This window comes from Plectropomus leopardus, chromosome 7 (genome assembly GCF_026936395.1).
Source record: "Plectropomus leopardus strain MGB_pleo_1.0 chromosome 7, ASM2693639v1, whole genome shotgun sequence".
NCBI classification, from domain to species: Eukaryota; Metazoa; Chordata; class Actinopteri; order Perciformes; family Serranidae; genus Plectropomus; species Plectropomus leopardus.
Window position 1 is genome coordinate 30,432,456 of NC_142182.1, and position 26,038 is coordinate 30,458,493.

General features: G+C 39.9%; 3 protein-coding genes across 4 annotated transcripts; 1 reads left to right on the forward strand and 2 right to left on the reverse strand.

Annotated features, from left to right (window-relative positions):
* LOC121950547 (protein Bouncer-like) lies at positions 1-987 on the reverse strand. Its single transcript, XM_042496580.2, has 2 exons — positions 849-987; positions 1-770 (listed from the first exon to the last, which is right to left on the reverse strand). Exons 1-2 carry the CDS (start codon positions 899-901, stop codon positions 284-286), a joined length of 540 nt encoding a protein of 179 aa, XP_042352514.2. The 5' UTR covers positions 902-987; the 3' UTR covers positions 1-283.
* Positions 870-26,032, forward strand: pik3c2g (phosphatidylinositol-4-phosphate 3-kinase catalytic subunit type 2 gamma). 2 transcript variants are annotated; one of them, XM_088080439.1, is made up of 33 exons: positions 870-968; positions 6,529-7,054; positions 7,169-7,248; positions 7,668-7,822; positions 9,286-9,400; positions 9,548-9,659; positions 10,076-10,146; positions 10,316-10,379; positions 10,556-10,681; positions 10,968-10,998; positions 12,108-12,291; positions 12,451-12,573; positions 12,944-13,072; positions 13,988-14,102; positions 14,206-14,339; positions 14,527-14,712; positions 17,025-17,118; positions 17,283-17,377; positions 17,655-17,835; positions 17,943-18,050; positions 18,141-18,233; positions 19,308-19,437; positions 19,540-19,676; positions 19,782-19,951; positions 20,103-20,259; positions 20,369-20,478; positions 20,613-20,781; positions 22,169-22,287; positions 22,414-22,510; positions 22,600-22,663; positions 22,852-22,931; positions 23,081-23,206; positions 24,413-26,032. In XM_088080439.1, the coding sequence occupies exons 2-33, from the start codon at positions 6,593-6,595 to the stop codon at positions 24,563-24,565; spliced, it is 4,170 nt and encodes a 1,389-aa protein (XP_087936565.1). In that variant the 5' UTR covers positions 870-968; positions 6,529-6,592; the 3' UTR covers positions 24,566-26,032. The 2 variants fall into 2 exon arrangements, with proteins under 2 accessions (XP_087936565.1, XP_042352166.2); XM_042496232.2 differs by lacking the exon at positions 870-968 and adding an exon at positions 5,971-6,105.
* Positions 1,812-4,310, reverse strand: LOC121949705 (small integral membrane protein 29-like). The gene is made up of 5 exons (XM_088080442.1): positions 4,062-4,310; positions 3,640-3,913; positions 3,526-3,551; positions 3,323-3,428; positions 1,812-3,231 (listed from the first exon to the last, which is right to left on the reverse strand). Exons 2-5 carry the CDS (start codon positions 3,757-3,759, stop codon positions 3,178-3,180), a joined length of 306 nt encoding a protein of 101 aa, XP_087936568.1. The 5' UTR covers positions 3,760-3,913; positions 4,062-4,310; the 3' UTR covers positions 1,812-3,177.
* Positions 26,033-26,038: the final 6 nt, after the last annotated feature.

The following is a 26,038-nucleotide window of genomic DNA, read 5'->3' on the forward strand; positions in this document are numbered from 1 at the left end:
TGGGAGGCTTAATCATGGTGCTTTTATTTTTGCTACATTCATCAGTTACCACAGAGATAATGTCAGCATTTACTCTGTTAAACCAGGAGGTTGGCTGGCAACTCCACCTTTTACTCCCTGGAGATAAAATGTAATCACACAAAACACTGACAATTCATTCTGTTTCTGATTCACACAATAATTTAGCAAAAATCACAAACATTTGAACAAATGTTAGCGACCTCGTGGAGATTTGGGAAAGCGCCTGTGGCTAACAGGCCTCTCCCCAGCCCTCTACAAGCAGTTATGATGCAGTGGCAGGTAATGTGGAGCTCACTGATGATGTGTAATTTGCACATGAATCCGAAGGCTCCTCTCTCAGAACATTAGTGATGTTAATGTGATATATTTTGTCTATGATCATTCCCAGCAGTGTCTTCAGTTTGGTGTCAGACTTTGGCCGGCTGTTGCATTTGTCTTTGCAGCAGCAGGTGTGGCTGACGTTGTACTTGACCCCCTGATAAGAGATGATTTTGTGAGAGCCACAGAGTTCAGCGTCCACGCAGCCCTGAGCGGACAGGATGTGGAGGGAGCCATAATGGCCTCTGGAGCTGGAACAGCGCTGATCATGCAGACACCGGCTGGTGATGTTGGGGCAGGACTTGCCTTTGTGCTGCAGAGGACAGTAGTAACACAGCAGGCTGTCCAGACTCAGAGCCGGGAGGACCAGAGCAGTGGCCAACAGGATGGAGCTCAGGAACCAGTGTGGTCCCAACAGATGGAGATCTAGACTGATGTAAATACACACACACATTTAGTCATATGCGACAGTTAGGGGTTTGGATTGTTTGTTTAGATGCACTGTTCACCTGCTCTTTCTTTGTGATCCCATCTCCCTGCATGTAAAAAATCCCTGCAACATGTGAAGATGTGTCAACCTGAGGAGCCTCCATACACCAGCAAAGCCTCTGATTACCAAACAGGAACAGGTGTGTCTCTAAAGCTTTTTGAGCTTACAGTTTCTCTCACTTGCTTGAACACATTTATCCATTTGGAAGCGATATTTTCAGAACAGTTCACACGCAGGCCTAAACTAAGAGTCACTGGCACAAATTTTGTTTGCAGAATGCTCCAACATTAAAAATCTTAAAAACGTGCAACAAAAGCAAATATTTCCATCCAACAACAAAACCTGAGGTTAAATGTATATATTCTTTCAATCATTAAGCTATAGACAACAAAATACAGCTATCAATATTATATGTTCAACCTTAATTTGTCATATGTGCCTGTGCAAGTTGTTGATACTTAACATAGTTATAGTATGTGCCAAAAGTAAGCATGCATATCACAGAATTCCAAAGATGATTTTACTAGAGACAACAAACCCTGCTGCACTGCACTGCGAAAAAAATACAGATTTTCTAAATAAGTGCTCTTCATCGCATTCATTAGTTTTACGTGCCTGTGGCCTCTTTGATCCATGCTTGCAAATAGCAACACTGAGGTGGCATATTTCACAGATGGATGAGGAGTGGTTGCTGATTTAGAAGTTGTGCAAATGAGTTTCATACAGGTACTTTAGAGAATCATGATTATGCAAGTAATTTCTGTCAGCTGTCAATAGATGTTGTCTTTTCAGTAAAATCCAGTTAGTCCAATGGAGGTGCGGGTCTTTCTGTGAGATCTGTGTTAACTGTTTTTGCAAAGGCGGTGAAAACTATGTGAAACCAGTGAAAAAGTGTTGTGCTGCACTAAAAGGGTGATGACAAAGATTATTATTGTTAGTTTCATTGAAGGAATGCTTCACCCACAAAATGACCATTTGTAAATCAGTCAGTCATGTTACCTTTATTCCGTGAAGATTTTTTTTTTTTTGCATGCTTCCACCGAAAACATTAAACATTTGGATTGATATTTTGATTGGGGGCTGTGCTTAACAACAGCAAAACCATATCAAAGCATCTTATTACAAACTCTCACTCAACTTGTGCAATATAATCTAAGTCTCATTTATCCATTTAGCAGAGGTGCAAACTTGTCACCTTTTGATGAAAATCACCATTTTGAAACCAGGATAGGTCATCTGTGTGATTCGTGCAGATCGATGAGTAACTATGTCCGCTCAGACCCTCCCTTGGTCACTGAGTGATGAAGTAAATGAGGTCAGGCTGCTGAATACTTTGCTACAAACTGTCATTTTACTGCAGTAAAAGTACAAATAATACCATACTGTGAAAGTACTGAAAATAAAAGTCCTTCATTCAAATTGCACGAAAGTACAAGTAACTATGTCAGTATTATCAGCAAGATGTAGTAGAAGCAGAAGTACTCAATGTAAAAGTAATCACTGTAAAGCAGAAATAATACTTGTCAGTGTTTTATTATTCTACTTGATGTTTTTGGATTAATATTACAGCTGCATTAATGTTTATGTGTCATTTCCTGCTGTGGGTGTGTATGGTTGTGCTCATTCAAACTCCCTTATATACTCTTGGGTAATTTAAAATACACCCCCAAAGAATTTGTATCCTGCGTTTGCTCAGCACTTCCCAACACACATGCATTTTCTCTAAAACCTTACTATTTAAAACTGAACTGAAAGTTAAACTTATGTATGCTTCCTTCAAAGTCAGATTTATAGCTTATTTTTAGAGGGTAAAGACTTAGACATACTATGTCAGAGGTAATGTGAGTTTGTAAACAGATACTTTGATGTAGTTTTGCTGTTTAATCGATAAAAAAAAATCAATATGTTTAGTGTTACTGATTGATTTGCAAATCACAATCATTTTGCTAGTAAAGTATTCTTTTAAGTGTGTCTTAGCAATCTATAGATTTTAAACCATAAATAATTTTGTAAAAACACACACAAAACAAATAGCTTTTAAATTGTATCTTAGCTTTTAGTTTATTACCTAAAAATAGCATTTTCCTTTATCCTTCAAACACTTTGTTCAGTCTTTAAAAAAACAAAGAATCAACTCTGGCATAAGACAGGATTACAGTGCCATCTGCTGTCTGCTGCTCTGCTAAAAATCTGGCATGAGGAAAGACGGTGTTCATAGCTGTTAAACGTCACCCAGATGTTGTTTTTAAACTTCATGAAGCAGCCAGTAAAGCATCTGCAGTAAAAAATATAAAGGGAGAAATCATCCTCTAATTGGACACATTCTTCTTTCTTTCTTGATTTTCTCTTCATGTTCCATAGAAAGATGAAAATGAGAGCTTTCCCTCCTTGTACAGAGGTTCCTGAAAACCAGATAAATTCTGGATAAGTTACATGATAGAAAACTGAGGTATATTGTTAATGATGTATGTAAAGTTTTAGTTGTTTGCTCACAGCCAGCTCCTCCTCCTCCTCTCTGTCAGTGTCCTCCCACTCTTCTTGGTCCTCTGTGGGATCGTAGCTGTACAGAGGAATCAATCTATGGCGCAGCTCATCTAACCTGAAACAAAACACACAAAAGAAACCAAATTGTGACAGAACATAAAAGATGCCAAATTGATCTGAAAGTGATGATTAAACCACAGAAACCAGCTAACCTTGACTTCCTCCGCACATAAACAACCTGAGGAGAAGCACAACAATAAAAACTTAAGGATAAACGGACAGTATGATGCAGTCATGTGAAATCAAATAAGCAGAACTACTCTTACCATTGCCACCACACATCCAATCAGCATGAGAAGTACAGCGGGGATGAGTGCATAGTAACCAATGAATCCAGGTTTGGGTTTTGGGGGTGAAATGTGGGGAGTTGTGTGGTTGAAATGCATTTCTTATTGCTCGAGCTCCCCCCTCATACAGTACACCACTCTGCTTCGTGCACCTCCGCTGACACCATTGTGACACATTCAGTGGAGTGCCGCTGCTGTCATTCCCACTGAAAGGCCACGCTGGGCTTTCTCAACACCAGAAGAGTCATTATTGCTATACAGAGTCAAACAGCACACACAGATTACTAAGAGATTTATGACCCAAGAATCAGCACATATGACTGTTTCAAATGATCAAGTGTAAACAGACTCTTCTGTAACGATTCCTCAGCTAAAAACGTAACCGAGTGATTTAATCTTACCTTATGTGTCGTATGTGGAGTACGGGAACTCACATTTCCTTCTTGTTGCTTTCATTTCCCTTTACAGAAGAGACGTAGGGCTCACATACCTCAACCTGTTCAATGACATTCCTGACGGAGGATGTAATGTAATCTGAGTTTAGTTGAACTGGATAGATGTGTTTATTACATACATCACAAGTTGTGTTGTTTAAAAATTGTTATCACAAATGCATTGTAGTTTTCCAGAGTAAGTACTACACAATGGCACGATAAGTTATTCTGCTTATTGCTTAAAATTCAAAGAAGTATCTTTAACTGTGTCTGTATTATTTTGTAAATTTGATGTTGGAGCTAACTTATCTATAGATCCTGAGTATACACACACAGGGTTCCTGCTGGTCCAAGAAGAAGATTATTATTTTTTGGACTTTATGCCTTCATCAGATAGGACAGCTACAGTGTGGAAGGAGGAAATAGAGGGGATGACATGCAGCAAAGGGCCAGAACTAAACCCCTGCAGCAAGGACACAACCTCATCACATAAGGTGCCTGCTCCACCAGCTGAGCCACAAGGTGTCCCAAAATCAGTCATTCAAAAGTCTTCAAAATGCTCGTACTTGTGAAGTAGGATTTTATTTTATATTTTTTATTTTAATCGACTTTTCTTTCCAATAATTGACCTAATTTGTCTCAAATTAATGTCATGGAGATCAGGATTGTAAAACTAATAACACAGATTTTGTTTCTGGCGTGGATGCTCAGAGCAGAGGATCTGCTGTCAGCTAGCCAGCTGTCACTGTACTGATGACATAAAATCTGCAATTTGACCAAGATTTAATGGCATGACTGAAACTGGTACAAGAAGATGCATTTGTACAATCCCACATTGTACACAGTCATCACAGTCGCATACCCCCCCCTCCCCCCAACATGTCATGTATTTCCCAGTTCTGATTTACCGTCAGCTCCGCCTCAAGACAAAAAAAGTCATTACCAGTAAATACAGGGCTGGCCCCTTGCTTGGGGGCCTCAAGCTCCATGTTTTGCTCCATGAGGCCCCCTCATTGTAACAGGCAGCTATTTCACATGACACTGAACCAACTTGTGTATTGTTAATGTAGGCAGCACACATGATGTGCAAATAATCATGTTAAAAAAACAAAGTGTGACCCGTCAGCAGCAACATATTTATAGTCTATTACCCCCTAACCCTAAGAACATTCCTCTTAAAGGCTCCAAGTGTAATTTAATTCACCTAAATCAGGGGCTGTAGTGCTGGCACACTAAATAGCTTCTGAATATATTTATTCCAGTTTGGATCCATATTCGTTCTTGTTTTTTAATTTCATCATATCTAATACAACAGACCCCCCCCCCACCACCACCACCACCACAGAATCACAGGAGTGCTTGTTTTGTCAGGGACAGTATATTTCTCACGTAGCCTCCTACGTTGTCCATTTTGCATGTCTCTGAGCTCATTGTTTTTTTTTTGAAAATAACATAAATTATGTCAGTTTTTAGTTGGAAGGATAAGAGAGATTGGAGAGATTGGCTGGAAGGAAACTGGCTTTTGTTCATTTATTTTTATTTTGTCAATTTCTTGGGAGACCAAGGGGCACCAATCAGCTACTTACGTAAATTGCTTGATAGGTAGGGGCGCCTCTAAATAAACATTTGGCCAAAATTGTCCCCAATGCCTCAGACTTGATGTCAGTTTATGCTCTTTTTTAAACTTTGGTTATTTTAAAATTGGTCTCAAAGTATATTCAGATTGGCATTGAAGAAAAAGTCTTTATAAGTCTGACATCTGACTTGCCTTAAGTTGTAGGAACCCTGCACACATGTACTTTTCACTTTCCTCCAGCAGAGGGAAAGTTGTTTTGGGCTGCAGGAGGGGAGGAGGGGAGGAGGGAGAGTGGGAGGGGTGAGGAAACACAGATGGGAAGTTCTCCAAGTCTTACACAGGACTGGTCTAACTCGCTGAGCATGGCTTAAGTGAGGCATTCACCTCGTTTACACAGGATGGGTTAACATGGACGCAGTTAACAGAGTGTTGATGGTAAGTTGCCAAAAACAGAAAGATGAGAAGACTTTGAAATATTTGGAGTGGATCTAAAGTTGTCAGCTTTGATGTGCTTTTAGTAAATGTGAGATCCTTAGTAGGATCCTAGTAATGTGGAAATGTTAATGTTTGACTGAATAATGTTTTGACAGAGCTGCATTTTACTTCCAGTGAACTCATGTAATGATAATGGTGGTGTTTAAGACTTGCTTCACTTTACACTTGTGCCATAGACATTGTGGCGCGTACCGCTCTATTTCCTGTTAAGATTTGAAAGTTTGTTAATTATTAGACCGGTGTTAACTCACAGGTTCAGCTAGACTCCAGTCATAAAACTGCTTACACGTCCTGCCTACAATAAGTCTCATACACTAATGTTATGAATACCTATTGCTTATTCTTGTTTTTGTCATGTCATAGTTCTGCATTCTGCTGTGCTATGAAGTGAAGACGTGCTGAGGGCGTTTACCACTTCCTAAATGTGATGGATCCTCCTCAAGGGAGAAATGGAAAAATCCAGAGACAAGATGCGAGCGACAGTGACCTCCCCATGCCTGTCACTGATGATCAGAACATTTATGAATCTGTTGACATCCGTCCTGGAAATAATGATGAAAGCCATATTTATGAGCGCACCCTGTCAGGGCTCATACCCCGAACTGAATCCCAGCCCAAGCCCCCAGATCCTCTCCAGGGTCATAAGGGAGGAGCTCCTGGGAATACAGACCTCCAAAGAACAAATGTGCCTCCCCCAGTCCGTCGCCCTCCCAATCCACTCAGAACCAGGCTTCCTAGTGCATGTTTGCCAGCTAGACGAGGCATTGCACCCCCCCCTGTTCCTCCCAGGACAGGAATACCGATTGGCAACAGCAAAAAGCAGCTTTCCTGTGACCTCACTGAGCCTGCTCACAAACTGAATCGGTCCAGGACAGAAATAGTAGAACATGTGAGTATCTGAGCGAAGACAGAAAGCTTCTTTGTGATTGAATCAGATGACCCAAATGGCAAAATCACAGTTTATGCCACAATGTGCAGTTCATCTTTTTTATTTTCATATCAGGACCCGTGGGCTGTCAAACTAACAGACACTCCACAGGGCAGCACCAAGAGGCTGGCTTCTTTTTGTGATGCAACTTCAAAGTAAGAGAGTGCATAGAAACTAGCTCCTTCATATTTGCAGTGGTTAATTTTTTAGTAATATCCTTTTGACGTGTAAATGAGATAAGTGCAAAAGACTACTTATAATGAATCTCAAAAATCCTGTTTAGAGTACTCACCCTTACTACACTTTCACAAAAAAAGCCACAGAGCTTAAAATTTGGTACATATACTATTAGTTTTGTTGTTAGTGTAACTTTGTTCTTTCTATGTGACTTATTCATGAACTGACAGAAATGTGACCTCTGCATTTGTTTTTAACTCAACATTGTACTTTCAGTGAGCTGAAACAAAGCATGTCCACATGAAGTTTAGATACAGGAATTTTTTGTCATCATACTTTTATATGTCATCATACATTTTCACACTGGCAATCTGTTTTTCTTTACCGTGTCTGGCAGGCTAATGTCACGGTACAGGCATGCAGACAGTCAGAACTCAGGTGTGGTATGGAGCCGTTTGTTGCACATCCACCCTGCCCTGCTGCAGCAGGTGGAGGTTACTGTCAGTGTGGCCACTGAGTGGGGCGCTCACCAGCTCCCCTTCCCCACCACAGGTAAGAGTAACCAAAAAGATGCTTATAATACTTAATAATAACTGTAGTGTGTGCTAACAGACAATTAAGAGATTAGGTATTTCAGAGGGCTGTTTGTTATTTAATTATGTCACACCTCAAAATAATGAGGTGTAAAATAAACTCAGCACTGTACCCTGTAATAACATCCTTTACTTAAGTAAAAGTTGCAAAACAACAAGAAAAAAAATACTTATGATTGGTAAAATGTACTTATCAATAGTATTTTAGGGAAAAATGGCCCCTTTTAAAGAATTTAATTCTTGAGCTTTTTTTTTAATCTTAAAAAATAGTAAATAAAATAAAAAAATAATGCAAACAAAAAAAAAAAGTAAAATAACCCTAGCAGTCCAGGGCTGCCCTGTAAAAAAAAAAAAAAAAAAAGTTGTTTTGCAGGACAATTTAAAACTGTATCATTTTTTATGATCCATGATTATTTTTTGGGGCTTTAAGCTTAAGTATTAAAAAAGGGGAGAGAGAAGAGGCGACATGCAGCAAAGGGCCGAGGCCAGAATGAAAAGGGCATTACCTCTTTACACGGGGCACCTGCTCTATCCACTGAGCCACTGGGCGCCCCACAACTGTATCATTCTTAATGGCACATGGAAACGTTCAGCCTGGTTTTATAGTAATATGTAAAATGGACTCAACATCTTATTAACGCATCATGTGGTGGTGGCCACGAAATGTGTCAAAATTACAAGCTGGCAACACGAAAACAATGCCAGTGCATAGTCTTTTGTCGTGTGGAACACATAAATAAGGTATAAGAGCGAGAAAGCCAGCATCAAACAAACAAGGACTTTCACCCAGGAGGCCGCTGTTCGTGTCCCTTGTAAAACCAAAAATCAGCGTAGTTGCGTAACTACACAAAGTGCATAAGTTTACATCATTTACATCCCCTGTGTAGTTATTTGAATTGAAACCACGATCTTTCTTTGACTTAACCAAGTATTTTTTTTTTTTTTTTTTTTTTTTTTTTTCTCCTCTTTGACCAAACCAAACTGCAACCGTTAGTAGTACACTTTGCATTGGCATTGTTTTCTTGTTGCCAGCATCTTGCTTACCATGCCCACCATCACATAAAGTCAAGAGGTTGTGTCCATTTCACGTATTTCTGCAAGACCGTCTTGTGACCTAATGTAAATCCTATCAGTTTTGCACAAATCCAACCTGAGCAGCTCTATCAGCCACATAACTAAAACACCTGTGTGGATGTGCAGGGCCTTTGATCTAAAACATCACATTATGTAAGTTGTTATTTGTATGTAAAATCAAAGTAACTACAGATGTCGTATAAATGTGCTAGAGTAAAAGTATAAAGTAGCAAGAAACATATTTGTTATACATTATGGTATCTGAGCAGACCTGAGCTCATTCCTCAGTCACTGCAGATGTTGGCAGAAGAGTATGGACTCTTATTTTTATTTTGGTTTTTTTTGCAGTGAACAGGACAGTGAACAGTCTGATTGATGAAATCTTTCAGCTGCTCGATCTCACTCCCAGGTCAAGTGGGCATCATTATTTAAAACTGTGTGACTCTGATGAGTATCTCCACAAGTAAGCCACCAATGCAGTGATAATAATAATAATAATAATTATTATTATTATTAATATTAATTTGACTTCATCTATGAGCTGTGGTGTTCTGTCTAAACATGGTGTGCTTCCACATTCACTGTTAAACTTGATGATATCTCTCCTCAGTGAAGAACTGCTGGGTATGCATGAGGTCATTCAGATCTACTGTCAGTTTAAGCAAGTCGTCCCCCTCCGACTGCTCCACACGGACAACCTGAAGCACAGTCTGGCCCGGGATGTAAGTCAGTTCAAACTCCTCTGTTTCCATCCACAGTGTAGATCATTTACAAAGAAGGGGTGGCCTGTCTTCAGTCTTGAAATACTGCTTTAACAAACACCTGTGCCTGGCCCCCGGCCAGCTTGTTATCATCAGGGCTATTGTAGCTGTAAAAACCTCCACCCTGAGTTCTTGACTTTGTTCTGTTTACACATCACGTCATGGCTGGTGCCACTTAGCAGCATGAATGAAAAACAATAAAGGTGAAGCTATTTTTCTTTAGATTTATAGTCACAAAAAATTTAAATGAAAATTTTACTGCCTTGCATGCTTTGTTTAAACAATATATGAAATGATAAAGTTATTCAAAGACACCACGCAGTAAATTTCCACAATCCTACGCAACTCAGTGTCTTAACCTGTGTATCTTTTCTGAGGTGGAGGATGGCGTCACTCCATGCCAGCTGTACCAGCTCCTGCGTCCTGTCTGCGTCTTCAACACCTGCAAGTAAGATTCATCCTGCATGGAATTTATGAAACTGTTACAACACAGAGGCAACTGTTCAGTGGGTCATGTGTCAACCAGTGTCTGTTTGTAGAAAACAAAAGCTAGCTTTGCTTTGCGGTTCCCCACCACTTTGTCATCTGTGTGTGTTTAACTTTCCCTCCTCTCTCAGGTTGAGCCTGCAGGATGTGCTCAGCAGCTACAACAGAGAGGTGACAGAGCTAATGAGAAGTAAGGTCAGTAAAGAGGATTATTTCTCTCACACACACATCCAGCCATATTCAACTGCGATTCTTTGCAAGTGTACGAGGTTCACTATCTCAGGATGATTTAGATGCATCAGTAAGAGTGTCTCCTAAGCTGACTTTCTGTTATTTCTCTGACTTGGGGTCTGATCTCATCCTATCTGCAGTCTGGGATGAACATTAATGTGCTCGTGGGTCGCGTTCGCACCATTAGCAATCTACTGTGTGGGCTCTCGTGTCAGGAGCTGGAGGACGGTATTGGCCGACTAAACAGAATCAATCCCATACCTCTGGTAGGATATCACAGACGTCTGTGAAACTTCTCTTCTCATCATTACATGGTGTAGTCCTGTCACTTTTTGAACCCTTCACCTTTTTCATGTGTGATCACATTCTGCTTTAATTTTTTTTTTTTCCTTTTTTTAGAATACTTTTTTATGTAATGTTGGGTTATCTTTATTTCCATGCCTCTGCTGAGGTGTGACACTTCAATGCACCAACAAACAGAGGTGTGGAAGGAAATAAATCATCCTCGTCTCATCAATAGTACAAACCTGTATTTCCTTATCGTTTTTACAGAGTCATGATGAGATTTCTGAGTGTGAAACAGGTGCGTAGCAGTTCCTCAACTGTGTCATTTTTGTCTGTCTGTGTGTGTGTGTGTGTGTGTGCGCGCGTGTGTGCGCGCGTGTGTGCGTGTTTCTGTGTGTGTGTTTAGATTATTTGTCATACTACTGGACTTTATTTCATAACCAAACTGGAATACTGAAATATCGTCTATGTAGTCCCCTCAAAAACTTAACCTTTAAAGATTTTTTGTACGACATTCAGAGCATTTATGTAGCAGCAAACACACTGGGGGTTTGGGGGGGGTTTCCGTAGTTGAAGTGAGGGTCATAGGACAGAAGGATGTCGTACGCTATAAAGCCCTATGAGGCAAACTGTGATTTGTGATAATGGGCTTTATAAATAAAATTGACTTGACTTGACCTATTTGCTATGTACAGATATAGTTGAGTAATGGCATCCTGAGCAGAGAATGACATCATGTTTTTCTGTTTGTGTTGCAATGAGAGCTTTTCTGTTCTCTGTTGTGTTAACTGCTCTGGCTGCATGTGCATGTTAGTGCATGTGAGCCCCTGTATGTGTATTTTTCTTATTAGCTAATTACTGGTGCTCTGTGCTCATAGGGGAGTTACTGCTCATAACAGTCACAGATGAGTAGAACAGTATACGCCGATGGCTGGTTCTGTATTAAAAAAGCAAAGCTGGCATAATCTTTTTTTAACAATGATTATAGATATGCTCTGAATGGCTAATAGAGCTTCTTTAATAAATGGTTTATAAAACACTATACTGTAGTTGTAAGCAGATTACATGTTCATTTACATTTGTCAACAAGTGTGACTCATCCAGTGGGCACCCATAAGTTGAGACTAGTGTACAAGCAGATAATGGCTGGCCATAGAGTAGAACACAGTTATAATAATCTATGTTTTCATAGGAGAAAAGTTGTAATAATTGCACATTAATAATCACTTAAAAGTATAAAAAAGTATAGTGTGTTATAAACATTTATTAATGCAATATAAATATAAATGCAAAACAGGAAGACTTAAAGTGTTATTCATGTAACTTTGTTCTTTATATGTGGCATATTTCATTAAGGTTTTTTAACATTTTGTTTGCCTAAGGGGATATTTATTCTCTGTGTTCCAGCTATGATAATGCTCCACAAGGCACTGCTTAAAGTGCTACAGATCTTTTTTGACAACTTCCACTCAGACTTCAGAGCTCAGGGCATGACCAGCAACATGGAAATACTTGACATTTTGGACAACACTGAAATCATCCAGTTCAATATTTCTGCTCTCTACCAACTACAACCCACCTGGCTGACCATGTATGTTTGCACTTACAGTCACACACAAATACACATTTTGTATGTGTATATACACTCATAGTGATACACAAATGCGTGCACATACACATCCAAATGTTGACCACATGCCAAAGACGAACAGGGTTTAACTGCTTTCTCTTTCCTTTCCATTGTTTTTAGCTATGAGTGCTTCTCTGTTTCCTGTGAGTTAACATACGGAGGAACAAAGATCTGTGACACAGGCATTTCTGAGAATATCAGCACTGCCTTGTCGTACGGAAACAAAATCCATTGTAACCGCATGTAAGGAAAAGATCTTGTAGAGTCTCCTACTGTAAATGTTATTTAATCACTTTTAACTTCCTCTTTGAATTCCTTTCTCTGTTCACACAAGAATTGCATCATTCATTAAAAAAGCTGAAAGCAGATCAGGCAGAATTGTCTTTAAGACTTTCTTACTGTCCTTGTTTCTTAAAGTGACCCTCTGATCCTTATTGTACTGGTCTCTTGTGCCATCATAAGTGTGTTTGTGTATGAGAAATAATCTATATCAGTTCATTTGTGAGCAGTAAAATAGTATTTTTAGATAGAAGAGCAAGGGAAAAAGAGATAACAGAAATAGATGGGAAAGGGAAAAAGAGAAACACATTTATGACAATATTTCTGATTTTAGGATGGTGTTCCCAATTCCAGTAAATCAGCTGCCGTATGAGTGCATGCTGACATTTCGCCTCAAGGGCTCCAAGCGAGGCAAGAGCCCCGAGCTACTAGGCTGGGCTGTACTTCCTCTCTACAGCGACAGGTAGGTTGTCCACAAAGTTTACAACATCTCCTGAAAGTTTTTGTATGCACTTTTGGATCGGATTAAAATTCAAAAATATAAATTGAGTTAATGATAATGCAGGAGGAGGCTGGGGAGGTGGAGGGAGTTACATTTCTGATCACACTTAGTCTTTGGCAGCAGCCTGCGTTTGAATCTGGCCCACGGCCCTTTGTTGCGTGTCATCCCCTTTCTTTCTCCTTCTTTTCTGTCACTCTCCAGCTATAAAAGCCCCAAAACTATGTTTAAAATGATTTCTGTGCTTGCCTGAACTACCACAGGGCTCCATTTGTGCCCCTTTAAAGTAATGATCTCTGAAGATTTTCATTTATATAAATGTCTGTAAAGTAATGTTTTTTGCCAAATAAGGTAACACTGGTGACTGAGCCTGTTGCCAATGGATGAAAGCTGTTGCATTTAAAATATTACAAATTGGGTGTCTGTGGCGACATTCCCAGGAAAAATCACAAGCATGGCACATTTATTTACGTATTTTCCATCACCTGGCAATGGCTGGAGCTCCAGAAACTCACTTTTGTCTGAAGAAGCGTACTGTTTTGTATAGCTTCTTTACGGTCTTGAGAGATTTAAACTGTAACTTAAACTTATTTTTTGAGTGAAGTTTAAAAAACAGGGACTTGTTCACACTTCTGAAAAGATCATTAATTCCTTTGAGTGCTTTTCGTCAAGTACAGTACAATAAGGATCAGGCTGATTTTATTTTGCATATCAATTCATTTTACTTCTAATAGGCTCTATATCCATGTAAATAAAGGTTATTATAACTTCTAATATTCTAGTGCAGTACTTCATGTATATTTTATAAACCTTTGGATCATTTCCTGAGCTCTTAGGCACGATGGTATAATTAATGACATATATTCTCTGTGAGTCTAGGACTCTGGTACTGGGGACCGTTCTGCTCAGTATGTCCACTCTTACCGAGCTGCCTGCTCCTCCGTCCCCTGCCCTGTTTGACAGCCACAGACAAGCCGTCGGCGTCATACTGCAGGTGAAGTAACACTGGACAACTCTGTCCCCTGTTGACCAAAAGACAAACAACACCATATTACCTTCAGTAATTCATCATCTGACATCTCTCCATCTTTCCCCAGCTTGAGTTTCATGATGTGTTTGAATGGAAGTATCAGAGGCCCATCGCCCTCCCCGGTTCAATCTTATTTACTCAGCCTTGTGAGGCGGTGCAAAAGAAGATTTTGGACATCTCTAAGAAGCATTGCCTCTGCTTGTAAGTTGAATAAAACTACACACATTCAATTATTATTCTAACTAATGTTCATGTATATGGTTTGCGTTCACAGTTTAATATTTTTGGATATACGTAATCTTTTCATTTCTAAAGGAAGATTTCTATTTCCTAGTTTTATCTTTCTTTCAGTATCTCTAAACACATGATATTGTCTCTTTTTCTCCAGTCTAACAAAAAATGAGAAGGCTTTCCTTTGGAGTAAGCGCCACTGTTGTGACAAAGCAAGTACTTTCCTTCACCTGGTGCTGGGTGGAGCCGAGTGGCAGCCTGAGGACTTGACAGAAATCTATACTGTTGTAGAGAACTGGCCCATCCATCTACCTGAGGAGGCTCTCTTCCTGCTCAGTGACAGGTAAGTTCCTCTTGATTCACATATTGATGGATGTTGCATTTTGTAAAGCCCTCTGAGGAATAAAGTGATTTGTGATATTGGGCTTTATAAATAAGATTTAATTAAAGTGAATACAGAAATATTCTGTGGCTGAGTTGCATTGAACATACTGCATATCCAAAACACTTTGCAAATTCAAACACAAATCCAATCATGGAAAGCTCAGATGAAAGCTCAGATGCAAAAGCCACAATGAAAGTGAGCATCAATGGATGTTGACAGTGAAACGGACTGCCGCTTCCTGATCTGAACATCATGTCTGATTGGTACTCTGCATGTGAAACTCTCAACAAAGATGAGAAGGGAGCGAAATGGCTCACTTGTCATCATCATCTGACACAATATGTTTAAATTATTATGTTGTTCATAAAGACAAGTTTTAACGTCCTCTTTAAGGGCTCAGCGACCAACCATGGTATTGCAACTGATGTGATGCCACATTGGCATGATGCCACAAAAAGACTATTCCCTCAAAAGGAAACAATCCCAATCCCTTATATATAAATCTAATATGGCAAAATATATAAACTACATATATAATGTATGTCCACATAAGTCTCCATATGTACTCATATCATATACCTCATCACAATGCACCCATAAGGTGTTAAAATGTGTTTCAAAATACTCTTAATTAATAGCATCCCGAGTTAATCACTATTGGGAGCTGGTAGCCTGGGACTGAGAAAGCACTGACACTGGTGCAGTGCAGACACATTCCAAGTGGGCTCACTCTGACTTTGGTGTTGTGTTTTCTGGCCTTGTTCCAGATCAGGGTTCACCCCGAGTTTGGAGGGTTATCCCCCAAAAATGGAATAATCCCGGGGCTAAAAGTTGCCAGTGTGAATTGTTTATTCAGTTTTAATATTTTAAAATTGAATAAACAATTAAATTTTAAAATATTAATATTAATGTCACTTAGTGTTAACAACTAACATTTTAAACAGGGCTGCTAGAAGTGCAGTGTGAACCGTATAGCCTAAGGGTTGACCCTGTGTGTGTGAAAAGAGGATAAATTAGCCTAAGGATAGCCCTGGGATAAGACAGTGCAGTGTGAAATGCCTAATAATTTTATTTCCAGAGCTGATGATGGAAGTAGCCAACGAGTGAGCCACCTGGCTTCCCTCTTATTTCTGTTGAGAGTTGCTCATGCGCAGAACTGATCGGACAGGATTTACCAACCAGGTGGCAACAGGCCTGTTTTATTGTCAACATCCAATGACACTCACTCAATTTGCTCACTGTTTTGGATATGCAAATCATCCTGCACATCTCGGCCATCATAGAAACATGGACACAGCCACTGTACAAAGATGCATGGACCAACAAAAATACATAATGTACACAAAACTTGGAGACAGGCTTTATGCTGAAAAGCAGTGATGCAAAATATTATATGACGTTTCTCAACAAATGGTCTTCTGTTTATTTTAGCAGGACAAGGGTGTCAGTTCAGTGTCATGTGTGGAGATAGTGCTAAATACATTAAGAAATATCCAACAATATCTAACAACTCACGGATGAAAATTAAGCTGAATAAGAGGATAAAAATAGCTAGAGAACAGAGAGGACTGAAAGTTTCCCTGTGGCTTTTTAAACTGTTTTACTGACAAATTAAAATAAGAGATTAAAAGACTCTCAATAAAAAGTTCAAGAACAACCACAAGTTCAATATTCAGAGAAGGTGCACTCTTTGTCTACATTCAACAATCATTCTTGTGTTTATATCTCCCTTGTATCCCCACTGCCATAAACATTTTAAACAAACAATGATTCAAAATTAACTCCAACCTATGCACTTTATCACTTTGCACATTTAGAGGTTTTATCCTGTTTAAATTATTTGCATAGTATTTCATCTCACTTGTTTTAAGGATTGTGTGTCTTTTAGTCTTAGTTTTTTATTGTTGTTTGTTGTATGAGCGACGTCCAAGACAATTTTTCTGTCATGGCCGACAATAAAGATTTTTTGATTCAGATTCTGATATGCCACTTTATTTAGTTGCCAAACACAATTAATTCCAACTCAAGTACTTGTATTAGCTGACAATTCAAAGACTCGCATCATGTACTGCATGATTCTTTGTGTTATTCTATGAATGTATGTCTGAATCAATATGTCATTGTTCAGTAGGAGTGGTGCTCTTCAAATCAGGAATTTAATGTAGCTTTGTAGGGGCAATGAACTCAACAAAACAAGCAGATGAGTAACCTAAAATGACATCTGCAATCACAACCATGAGTATAATTTTCTGACTCATTCTCTTTTTCAGTTTTCATGATCAGACTGTGCGGACGGCTGCAGTTCAGTACTTTGAACAGATACCAGACGGAGAGCTAGAGGTGTTTCTGCCACAGTTGGTCCAGGTCAGCACACAAACAAAACAGTAAACATTTTGCACACTTCACATTCACTACACATCCAATATTTATTTGGTTTCAGCCATCATGTAGATGAGAAAAATAAGTGGCACACTCTGTAGACTCGTCAGTGGTTTGATGTTAGTTTGATCAGGCGTGTTGTCCCGCAGGCTCTGAAGAGTGAGTGGGAGTTGGATGGACCTCTGGTGATGCTGCTCTTGGAGAGATCACTGAAGAACATACGGATTGCCCAGCAACTATTCTGGTGAGCAGCAGAGTCAGACATCAAACTGGAGGAATGCAGTTTTATACTAGTGCTGACACTGTTATATTTTATTCACTTGAAAATGTCGAAAGCACAACCAAAATTTGCATTTGTGTTTGCTAGTTTTACAACAAAAAATAAGTCATTTGTAATAATGTAGTAACAGCAGGAATGTTGCCAAAAGGAATGAACTGATATCTTTGTTTTTCTATTATTTTGAGTGAGTGCAGTGTAGCGATGCTCAGTAATTGTACTGTTATCATTTACATGCTTGCAGGCTGCTGGAGGATGCCCACACTGACCCCTACTACCAGAGTTGGTTCAGCAAGGTTCAGGCTGCCCTGCGGCACTGCTGTGGTCGGGCGTTGAGGCAGGAGCTGGAGCATGAAACCCACCTGGTGTCTGTGCTTGTGCAGGTGGCTGAGAAGGTTCGCACCGCCGATAAGGCCCGACGTAAGGTCTGTTAAAAGATCGCTCATCTAACCATTTACTCACAGACTCATAATCTTCACAACCTGTGCAAGTCAAGCATTTTATTTCTATAATTTTACGCATTTCTTTGCAGAATGTTTTGAACAAAGAGAAGTGGAAGATTGATGACTTTTTCAAAGCTGGGATCAGCTGTTGTCTGCCACTGGACCCTGCAGTCCGTGTAACTGCAGTGGACATGAGTGTAAGAACATTACACAACACATTAAGCTTCATATCATTACTGTAATCTAATATGCACACACTTGTAAACCATTTGATATGTCATTTAAAGGCCTGTAAGTTCTACAACTCCAATGCTGCTCCTCTGGGGATCTCATTCACCTGCTCTGACCCTCTGGCCAAGGCCATCAGTGTCATTTGCAAGGTTGGTAGTAATATGTTGCTTTATTGATCCACACTGGGCCTCTTCTAAGAATATTTTAAAATTCTTATTCAACATTTATCTTTTTTTTTCTTGTACAACTTTTCCTAGTCATATTCACTACACTCTCCTAACTGGACGAACTTAAAATTAATCGTTTTATCCTGATGAATGTCACTCTTCACCAAGCCTATGCAAAGAAGGCTGAGACATGCTCTTTGAGCGCATGGGAGCTATGAGGTGTGACACATGTGTAGTGTAACTGGTGCTGCAGTGGTGAAGGATTACAGTAGACAGGGCTAGAAATAAAGGGATGGTGCTCTTTGGTTGCACTCTTTTTAGCATCCTTGGGCGCACTAGCCCTAATAAAACCTTTGGGTACACTCAAACTGAGTTTTTTTTATAATTTCAGAATTGGAACTCTAACTCATATCTTTGTTTTTTGTACAAAAATATTCTGACACAATGCAGATAACAGACACCTCAGTGAAACAAATCAATGTTCTGTGAAAATGCGCCAGCTATTAAACCTCTCAGAAACTGCAGACCAGATTTTATTGCACACATGTTGTACCCAATTGATATGACACCTTTCAGCATCCTCACTGTTCACAAGGAAGTGTTTATTCATGAGACTTCATCATTAGTATAATCAGTTCTCCTAAGAGGTCCATATAAGAATACCTGTACTGCTCTATCTGAAGGCATTTGCAAAAAAATGTTACCCAAGAGTAAAATGACTTTTACACTACAGAGCTTTTGATCCTGCTGTCAGAAACAACCAGAGCAAAACATTACAAGTGTCGCAGTGTCAGCTGTTGTATTAGAGGAATAACTTTGTTGTTAAGAATATTTTCCACATAATAGAAAATATTAATAGTGCGGCTGCCAGCGATGTGTTATCAGAGCAGTGTTGTACTGTGACAGATATAAAGAGGGACACAAAGTTTGACATAAAGTTTGAGGCTACTGTAACTTTGATGGGAAATCAGAGCTCATGGTCAGTTACAGAGCAGCTTGCTGACTCAAAAAAAGCCTTCTTCATAAACAGCTTTTCACTTAGTTAAATGTGTTCAGACAGGAGATAACCTGCGTCAGGACATGCTGGTACTTCAGATAGTCCGTGTGATGGACAGAGTCTGGCTGCAGGAGGGGCTGGATCTGCAGATGATCACCTACAGGTGTCTCTCTACAGGCAAAGCTCAGGGTCAGTTGTTTGTTTGTTTCTTTTTTATGCACATTCACCTTTTTCTTGTCTTATTTGTGGCTGTGAGGTCATATGTTTCCATATATATTCTGTGATTGTCAGGCCTGGTGGAAGTGGTGCCAGAGGCGGTGACTCTAGGGAAGATTCATCAGGAGTGGGGTCTGAGTGGGAGCCTCCGAGAAGACACGCTGGAGAAATGGTTCCACATGTGGAACAGAACTAAGGAGGACTATGAGAAGGTTAAGGCTGCTACAAAATCTTTGATAACCATTTTGCTTGACCATGCACTTGAGTGTTTACTTTTGCTTGTTACACTGTGTAACACTCCAACTGTGTATGTGCAGGCTGTGTTGAATTTCATCCACTCATGTGCAGGGTGGTGTGTGGCCACCTTCATTCTGGGCATTTGTGACCGGCACAATGACAACATCATGTTGAAACACAGTGGACACATGTTTCACATCGACTTTGGCAAGATTATGGGCAATGCACAGAAGTTTGGAAAGGTTAAAAGGCAAGTAAACAGGAAAGCAGCATTCTAGAAGTGAAAAGACTTGTTTTTTTTATTTTGATCAGCAAGGAGATGCAGGAAGTATAAAGTCAAAGTCAATAATGTGAATTAACGACAACTTTCCTCCCACTCTTTTTTTTTTTTGCAATGGTAGGGATCGATCACCTTTCATCTTTACATCTGAGATGCAGCACTTCATCACAGGTGGGGGGCAAAAGCCACAGCGGTTGCATCGTTTTGTGGAGCTCTGCTGTGAGGCTTACAACATGATCAGAAAGCGCTCTGCATTGATACTCAGCTTGTTGGAGCTGGTAAGACCTTTACTGAATAACATCATCATGGCAACCTTCTTGCTACATCTGAGAATAGATAATATGTCATCAAACGACTTTTTGTTCATAGTGTTGCTCTGGTTTTCAGATGCTAGATGCAAGAATGCCAGAGCTGAAGGACTCTAATGATCTGCAGTATGTCCAGAACAACCTCAGGCCTCGTGACACAGACCTGGAGGCCACATCCTACTTTACAAAGTAATCTAACACAGAACACACAAACACACAGTAGCTTTCTAATTCAAAGTATTCATCAAAATGTACCATATTTTATTGCTGCTGCTGTATTAATCAGACTCCTCTAGTAACAGTCTCTTTCCCTTCTGATGTAGGAAGATCAAGGAAAGCATGGGCTGTGTTGCAGTTAAGTTTAACTTCCTGGCACACAACATGGCTCAAGGAAAGAAACAAGATCCTCGAACCCGGGACGGCATCCCTGCTCCCAGCACCAACATCCAAGAAGCTGTCATCCAGGGATACACTGTCCGGTCAAAAGACGTGGTGAGGCTGCATGTCGCTCTTTCTGCTGTGGTTTTTCAGACAGAAAATGTTGGTCTCAGTGTTTGCTTTCATGACGAAATGCAACTCAGACATTTTGTCTTATGCACCACAGAGCTTAGTGTTATATCCTAATAGTCAGAGGAGCTGATGAAACATCTGGAGCTGACGGCAGTTTCACACTTATTTGTTCTAAGAGGAATAACTGCTGTCACTTATGGCCTCCTTGTTTATAAAATCTTTTCCTTACTCTTAAGAGCTGAATAAGGAGTGTTACTGACATTTGTTGGCATTTGACTGCTCTTTGACAAGATTAGGCTTCCTGATGTCAGGTTTAACTGATAGGAGGTGGAGATAGAGGCCCTGTTAGTCAGCAGAAGCACAGAGATTTGCACAGATACTCAGAGTTAGCTTGTAGCAGAATTAGAATGACAATCAGCTTTAATGGCCAAGTATGCATGTAGTATTTTTTTTCTTAATTAGCAGCAATGACAAGTATCATGCACTCATTTATTTACAGTAAGGTGGTATAAGCAAGGGTTTCCCAGTGGATCAGTAATGGTTATATAAGCAATTACACAAATTCACTCTTCCCCACATTCTTTTTAATTTATATTAATTTCAGAAAGTGAAAGTAAAACGATTTTAAAGGGGATACTTGGTTATGATTGACTTCTGTAATAGAAATCACTGTAAAAGCTCAATGATACCTGAGGTTAGTTTTTAAGTTGATTTGCAGGAGTCCAGAAACACATTTTGAAATATTTATGGGTTATTTAAAAAATAAAAAAAATAAAAAGATTTTTAGATGCATTGTCATTCTCTCTTAAAGATGATGTCATGATTCAGAAAATCCCGTAAATGAAAATTTAAAACAGAATTCTGGACATTGTGATTGCCTGTAACAATTTTTTAAGACCAGGCTGTACGTTTCGTTGGGCTGAACTAACTGGATGTTAAAACAAAATCAGCGCCAACGTGCATCATGTTTACATTCTTCTCTTGTGGTAAGGATGGATGAGCATGAGCAGCTGCAGCCGGATACAATCCGGCACACTGAGAGAAAAAAATAAAACAGAAATGGAATATTTTATTACATTAACAATCATTTTATGATCCCATCGTAGCACTTTGAGTCAGAATGGATTCAAATCAAGAGGTGCCTAGAAATTTCCACCCTTAGTTATCATGCTGTTTGGTTTAATTTCTTGCATGCATCTGAGTTCTTAAGACAGACAGATCTTAAAAAGTGTAATAATGATGCTTTACAGATCTTTGAGGGAAACTTTCCTCTGAGAGATTTTGCAAACCAGTCACCAAATAAGCTATCACCAGTCTCTCCTCATACTTCACCCTGCAACCTAATGAATTAGTGATGTTTGAATTGCAGATCTACGACCTGAGAGTAACCATTCATGATGGTTATCTGAACATTGAGAAAACATTTGGGCAGTTTGAGCTGATCCATAAGCAGCTGCAGAAACACTTCATTGAAACGATGCTGCCTCAGTGAGTGAAGAATAAACACATCCAGCTCGCATCACATTGCTGTTTTATTTCTTAAAAACACTGCTGTTTTTCCTGAAAAATAATGCCATAATTTGATGCATGACTCAACTCCTTTTCCCTTTCTAGGTTTCCCCGCTGGTTTAAGATGTCTTTTACTTCGGCCAGTAGGATGTCTCAGCTGAATAAATACCTCAAACAACTTTTTGAGGGACCATGCAAAGGAGTAAGCTCCTCCTGTCACTGCAGGTTGATTTCTCTCACTGATCTTTTGTTACATCTGGCTCTAACTTTCAAACTTGACTCGCCCTGCAGAATGAATATGTGTGCAGCTTGTTCCTGGATGGCCCCAACATAGTCCAAGACAGTGTGGGGACAGGTAAATTCTTGCTCTTAGACATCAAATGCGTGTATAAAAAGATTTTAAGGTCATGCTGAAAATAGTATTAAGAAATTCAAGATTTACTCTGTGCTTTGTCTTGAGAGGAAATTCTTATAATACTCAATATATAGTATCAGGCATGTTATGCTGTGATATACTGGCACTGATGTTAAGATCTCTTACAGTAATGCGTCCTCAGATCCAGCTCAACATTTCCTACTCTGACTGTAAGCTCTCAGTCTTAGTGAAACACCTGAAGAACATTGTAAGTTTCCTCCACTCTCATCTTTGCATTATTTGTAGCATTTATCAAAAGGAAAACACACACAGTAAATCTGCTCTCTCTTATAAATACTTCATAGCGTGTGCTCAAGTGTAGCCTGTCGCTTCTGGCCCTTTTTGTCTTTTCAACAGAAGCAGGCAAACGGCTCTAACCCCGACGCCTACGTGGTCACACGTCTGAGACCGGACCCTCAGCAGCGCTCCAAGAAGAAGACGAAGATTGTCCGCAATAATGACAACCCCACCTTCAATGAGCTGGTACAACCTCCGTTCCCCTAACCCCGTATCTGTGATTTAGCACATTTACAGCATCCTTTGATTTTCCATGAGATTACTGGTTTCAGAAAGCAGCACCTTAACATGCTTTGATAATGTGTCAGTACTTAATATTGTCCAGTACAGTCCATGTGCCATTCAGATAGGACAGTTAGCACATGCAGTAAGTTCCAATGAAATGAAGAAATATACTCTTCTGTTCAAAAACCTGCATACAAGAAGTAAGCTAGTGCAGTAAATATAATTAAAAAATGTAACCGCTTGGTTGTTGTTTAAAAAATACTTTGTTAGCTTTTATGCAGTACAATACATACTGACAATTTCACCTTTATAAATCCAGCCACAAATTAGATATTTAAATTATTAAATAAGCCACTAATGTTCTTTCTAGAGTTTGTAGTCAGGAGGTGCGAGGGATTGTGTGACACCTAGGCAAGACAGTTGACAGCAGCAGTGGCAGCAGTTTTTTTTTGTTTTTTTTTTTTGGGGGGGGGGGGTCCCCCTGCTTATTTTAAGCCAAAACGTGATGATTTCCTAACCAAGTGGTTGTCATTCCTAAACCTAACCACATGTTAACCTCAGCATTGTCCAAACATAAAATTGAAATGTGAAGTCTTGATATGTTCACCTATAAAAACATGAAATGTGCAAATATAACATACCAGTGGTTTGCAGAAAGATAAAATGTTATCCTGGGGATTGGATTGAAAACTTGCCAAAAGGATAAACCTCTGGTAGAGCAGAGGAGGGAGAGAGGAAGATCCCCATAATTGTCCAGTATAATTTCAACATTAATAAGAATTATTAATGCTGTTTCATTATAATCTAAGAATGTGATTTTTCCCCTTTTTTTTTTTTTTACATCCAGTCCCTCTTGAGTATTGAGATGAAGTGCTGTCCCTCAAAGTTTTTAAAGTGATTATTACACAAAGTTAGAGTGAACGTTTAATGTGTGCAGTGCCCGCAGCGCTGCTCTCCCACTGTGTGGGTCTGATCTTTGAGCACTGAACCCTGCGGACTCTGACCAGCAGCTCCTCTCTGCAGAGCCAAATGGAAGGAAATAAAAAGCAATAAATTTCACAGCTTTTACAGAAATTGCAGATGAAAGCCATACTGTACTACAGAAATATCCTCAAATCACTGAATGTGGAGCTGGTTGATAACTAAGATATCTGCTTCTTATCACAGCTGGAGTACAGTAACATCCCACTGCTGTATGGGATGGTGCTGGAAGTGACAGTGAAAAGCAAGAAGACTTTTGTGGCCGCAACCAACATTAGACTGGAGAAGGAGTTGCTTGACAAGGACATCTGGTTTCCTCTTGGGAACTGTGCAATCTGAGTTGATAGAGTCGCACTGTGCACGTACTGCCAGCAGAGGGGGCAACCACACTGAGGGAAAGAATCAACCCAAAGATTGCTCAGACTGTATGATTGAGATAAAATAATCTGAGCAGAGGAAATGTACTGTACTCTCATTTATACCTCTTTATCAGATGCAACTTAATCTCACTCCTGAGCCACATGCTGGGCCACATGCTGGCAGTGGAAGAGGAATGTTACAAGACTGAGTGGACGACTCAGGGAAGGAGACTGTTTACTGTGTGAAGCATCATTTACATTATGCGTTTATTTTTAAATGTCAGTCAAATGAAGGACTTTTGCTAATTAGTCATATTTTTAGATGTGACCTTATTGGTGATGGATGAAGGGAAGAAACTACTTTAACTATCAAACTTGCACTTTTGTTTGTACTTTAACTGAACAGAACAGTCCTGGTAAATGTGTGTGTGGATGGGACTGACGATGTGACAGATTAAAGAGGGAGGTGATGGTGTGCTGTTCGGAGCTGCCTGTCTGATACCTGCTCAGACTGAGTGTGTTCGTCCCTTTGGGCTGTGTCAACTGGATGTCCTTGACCAGTGGAATTGGAGGCGGGAGGGAGAGGGGTGAGAAGAGTGTGAGCGGGATGACAACTCAGCCTCTCCAGCCTGAGGGGCTGAGTTAACACTCTCCCCCTCATTCCATCCTTTGTCTTATCCATCAGTGGCATTCAAACACAGTTATGCACATGCATGCGCAAAGACTCACAGGGCCCAACAGATACACCCAAAAAAGTACTTACACACACACACACACACACACACACACACACACACACACACACACACACACAAACACCCTTTCAAGGCTAAGGCAGGTCTTCATGTTATCTTAATGCCATCCTCCTCCTAACAGACCTGCTGACCCGTACTCTCCTCCACTTCATTCATAGGATTTAGGGATGAACAAGGATAGAAATAGCCTTCTCTGCACTGGATTTGGTTCAATAATGTATACCTCTGTGAATGCTATTTATATTATTCCCTGCTGGGTCTCTCACAGGGAGGGAGGCTTGGAAGAAAAAGCTAGCCGCTACTCTTTCATAGTAGTTCTCATGGACTATTAATGTATCCTGGCATCACTCACCAGCCTCAGACCTAATAGAAGATCTACAGCTATTGTTTTGGAATAGATTAGTAATCCAAAAACAACATTGTGTCTTGTGGCTCTTAATGTGTGATCAACCCTACCACAATAATTGCACTTTCATGAATTATTAATTCTATGATATGAATCTAACGTCCTACTCCAGGGATTGCTTCACTGCTTGAGCGATGCCAGCAGAGTCTTATTCTTCGTTAGAGTGTCTTTTCAGCCCTGCTGGTGGAACCTTCTGGTCTTTTTCCTCTGCAGCACACAGTGCAGGCAGTAGAGAAAAGCCACGTCTATTTTCTGACAATAAAACTGGTATTTATATCTGAGGAAACGGTGC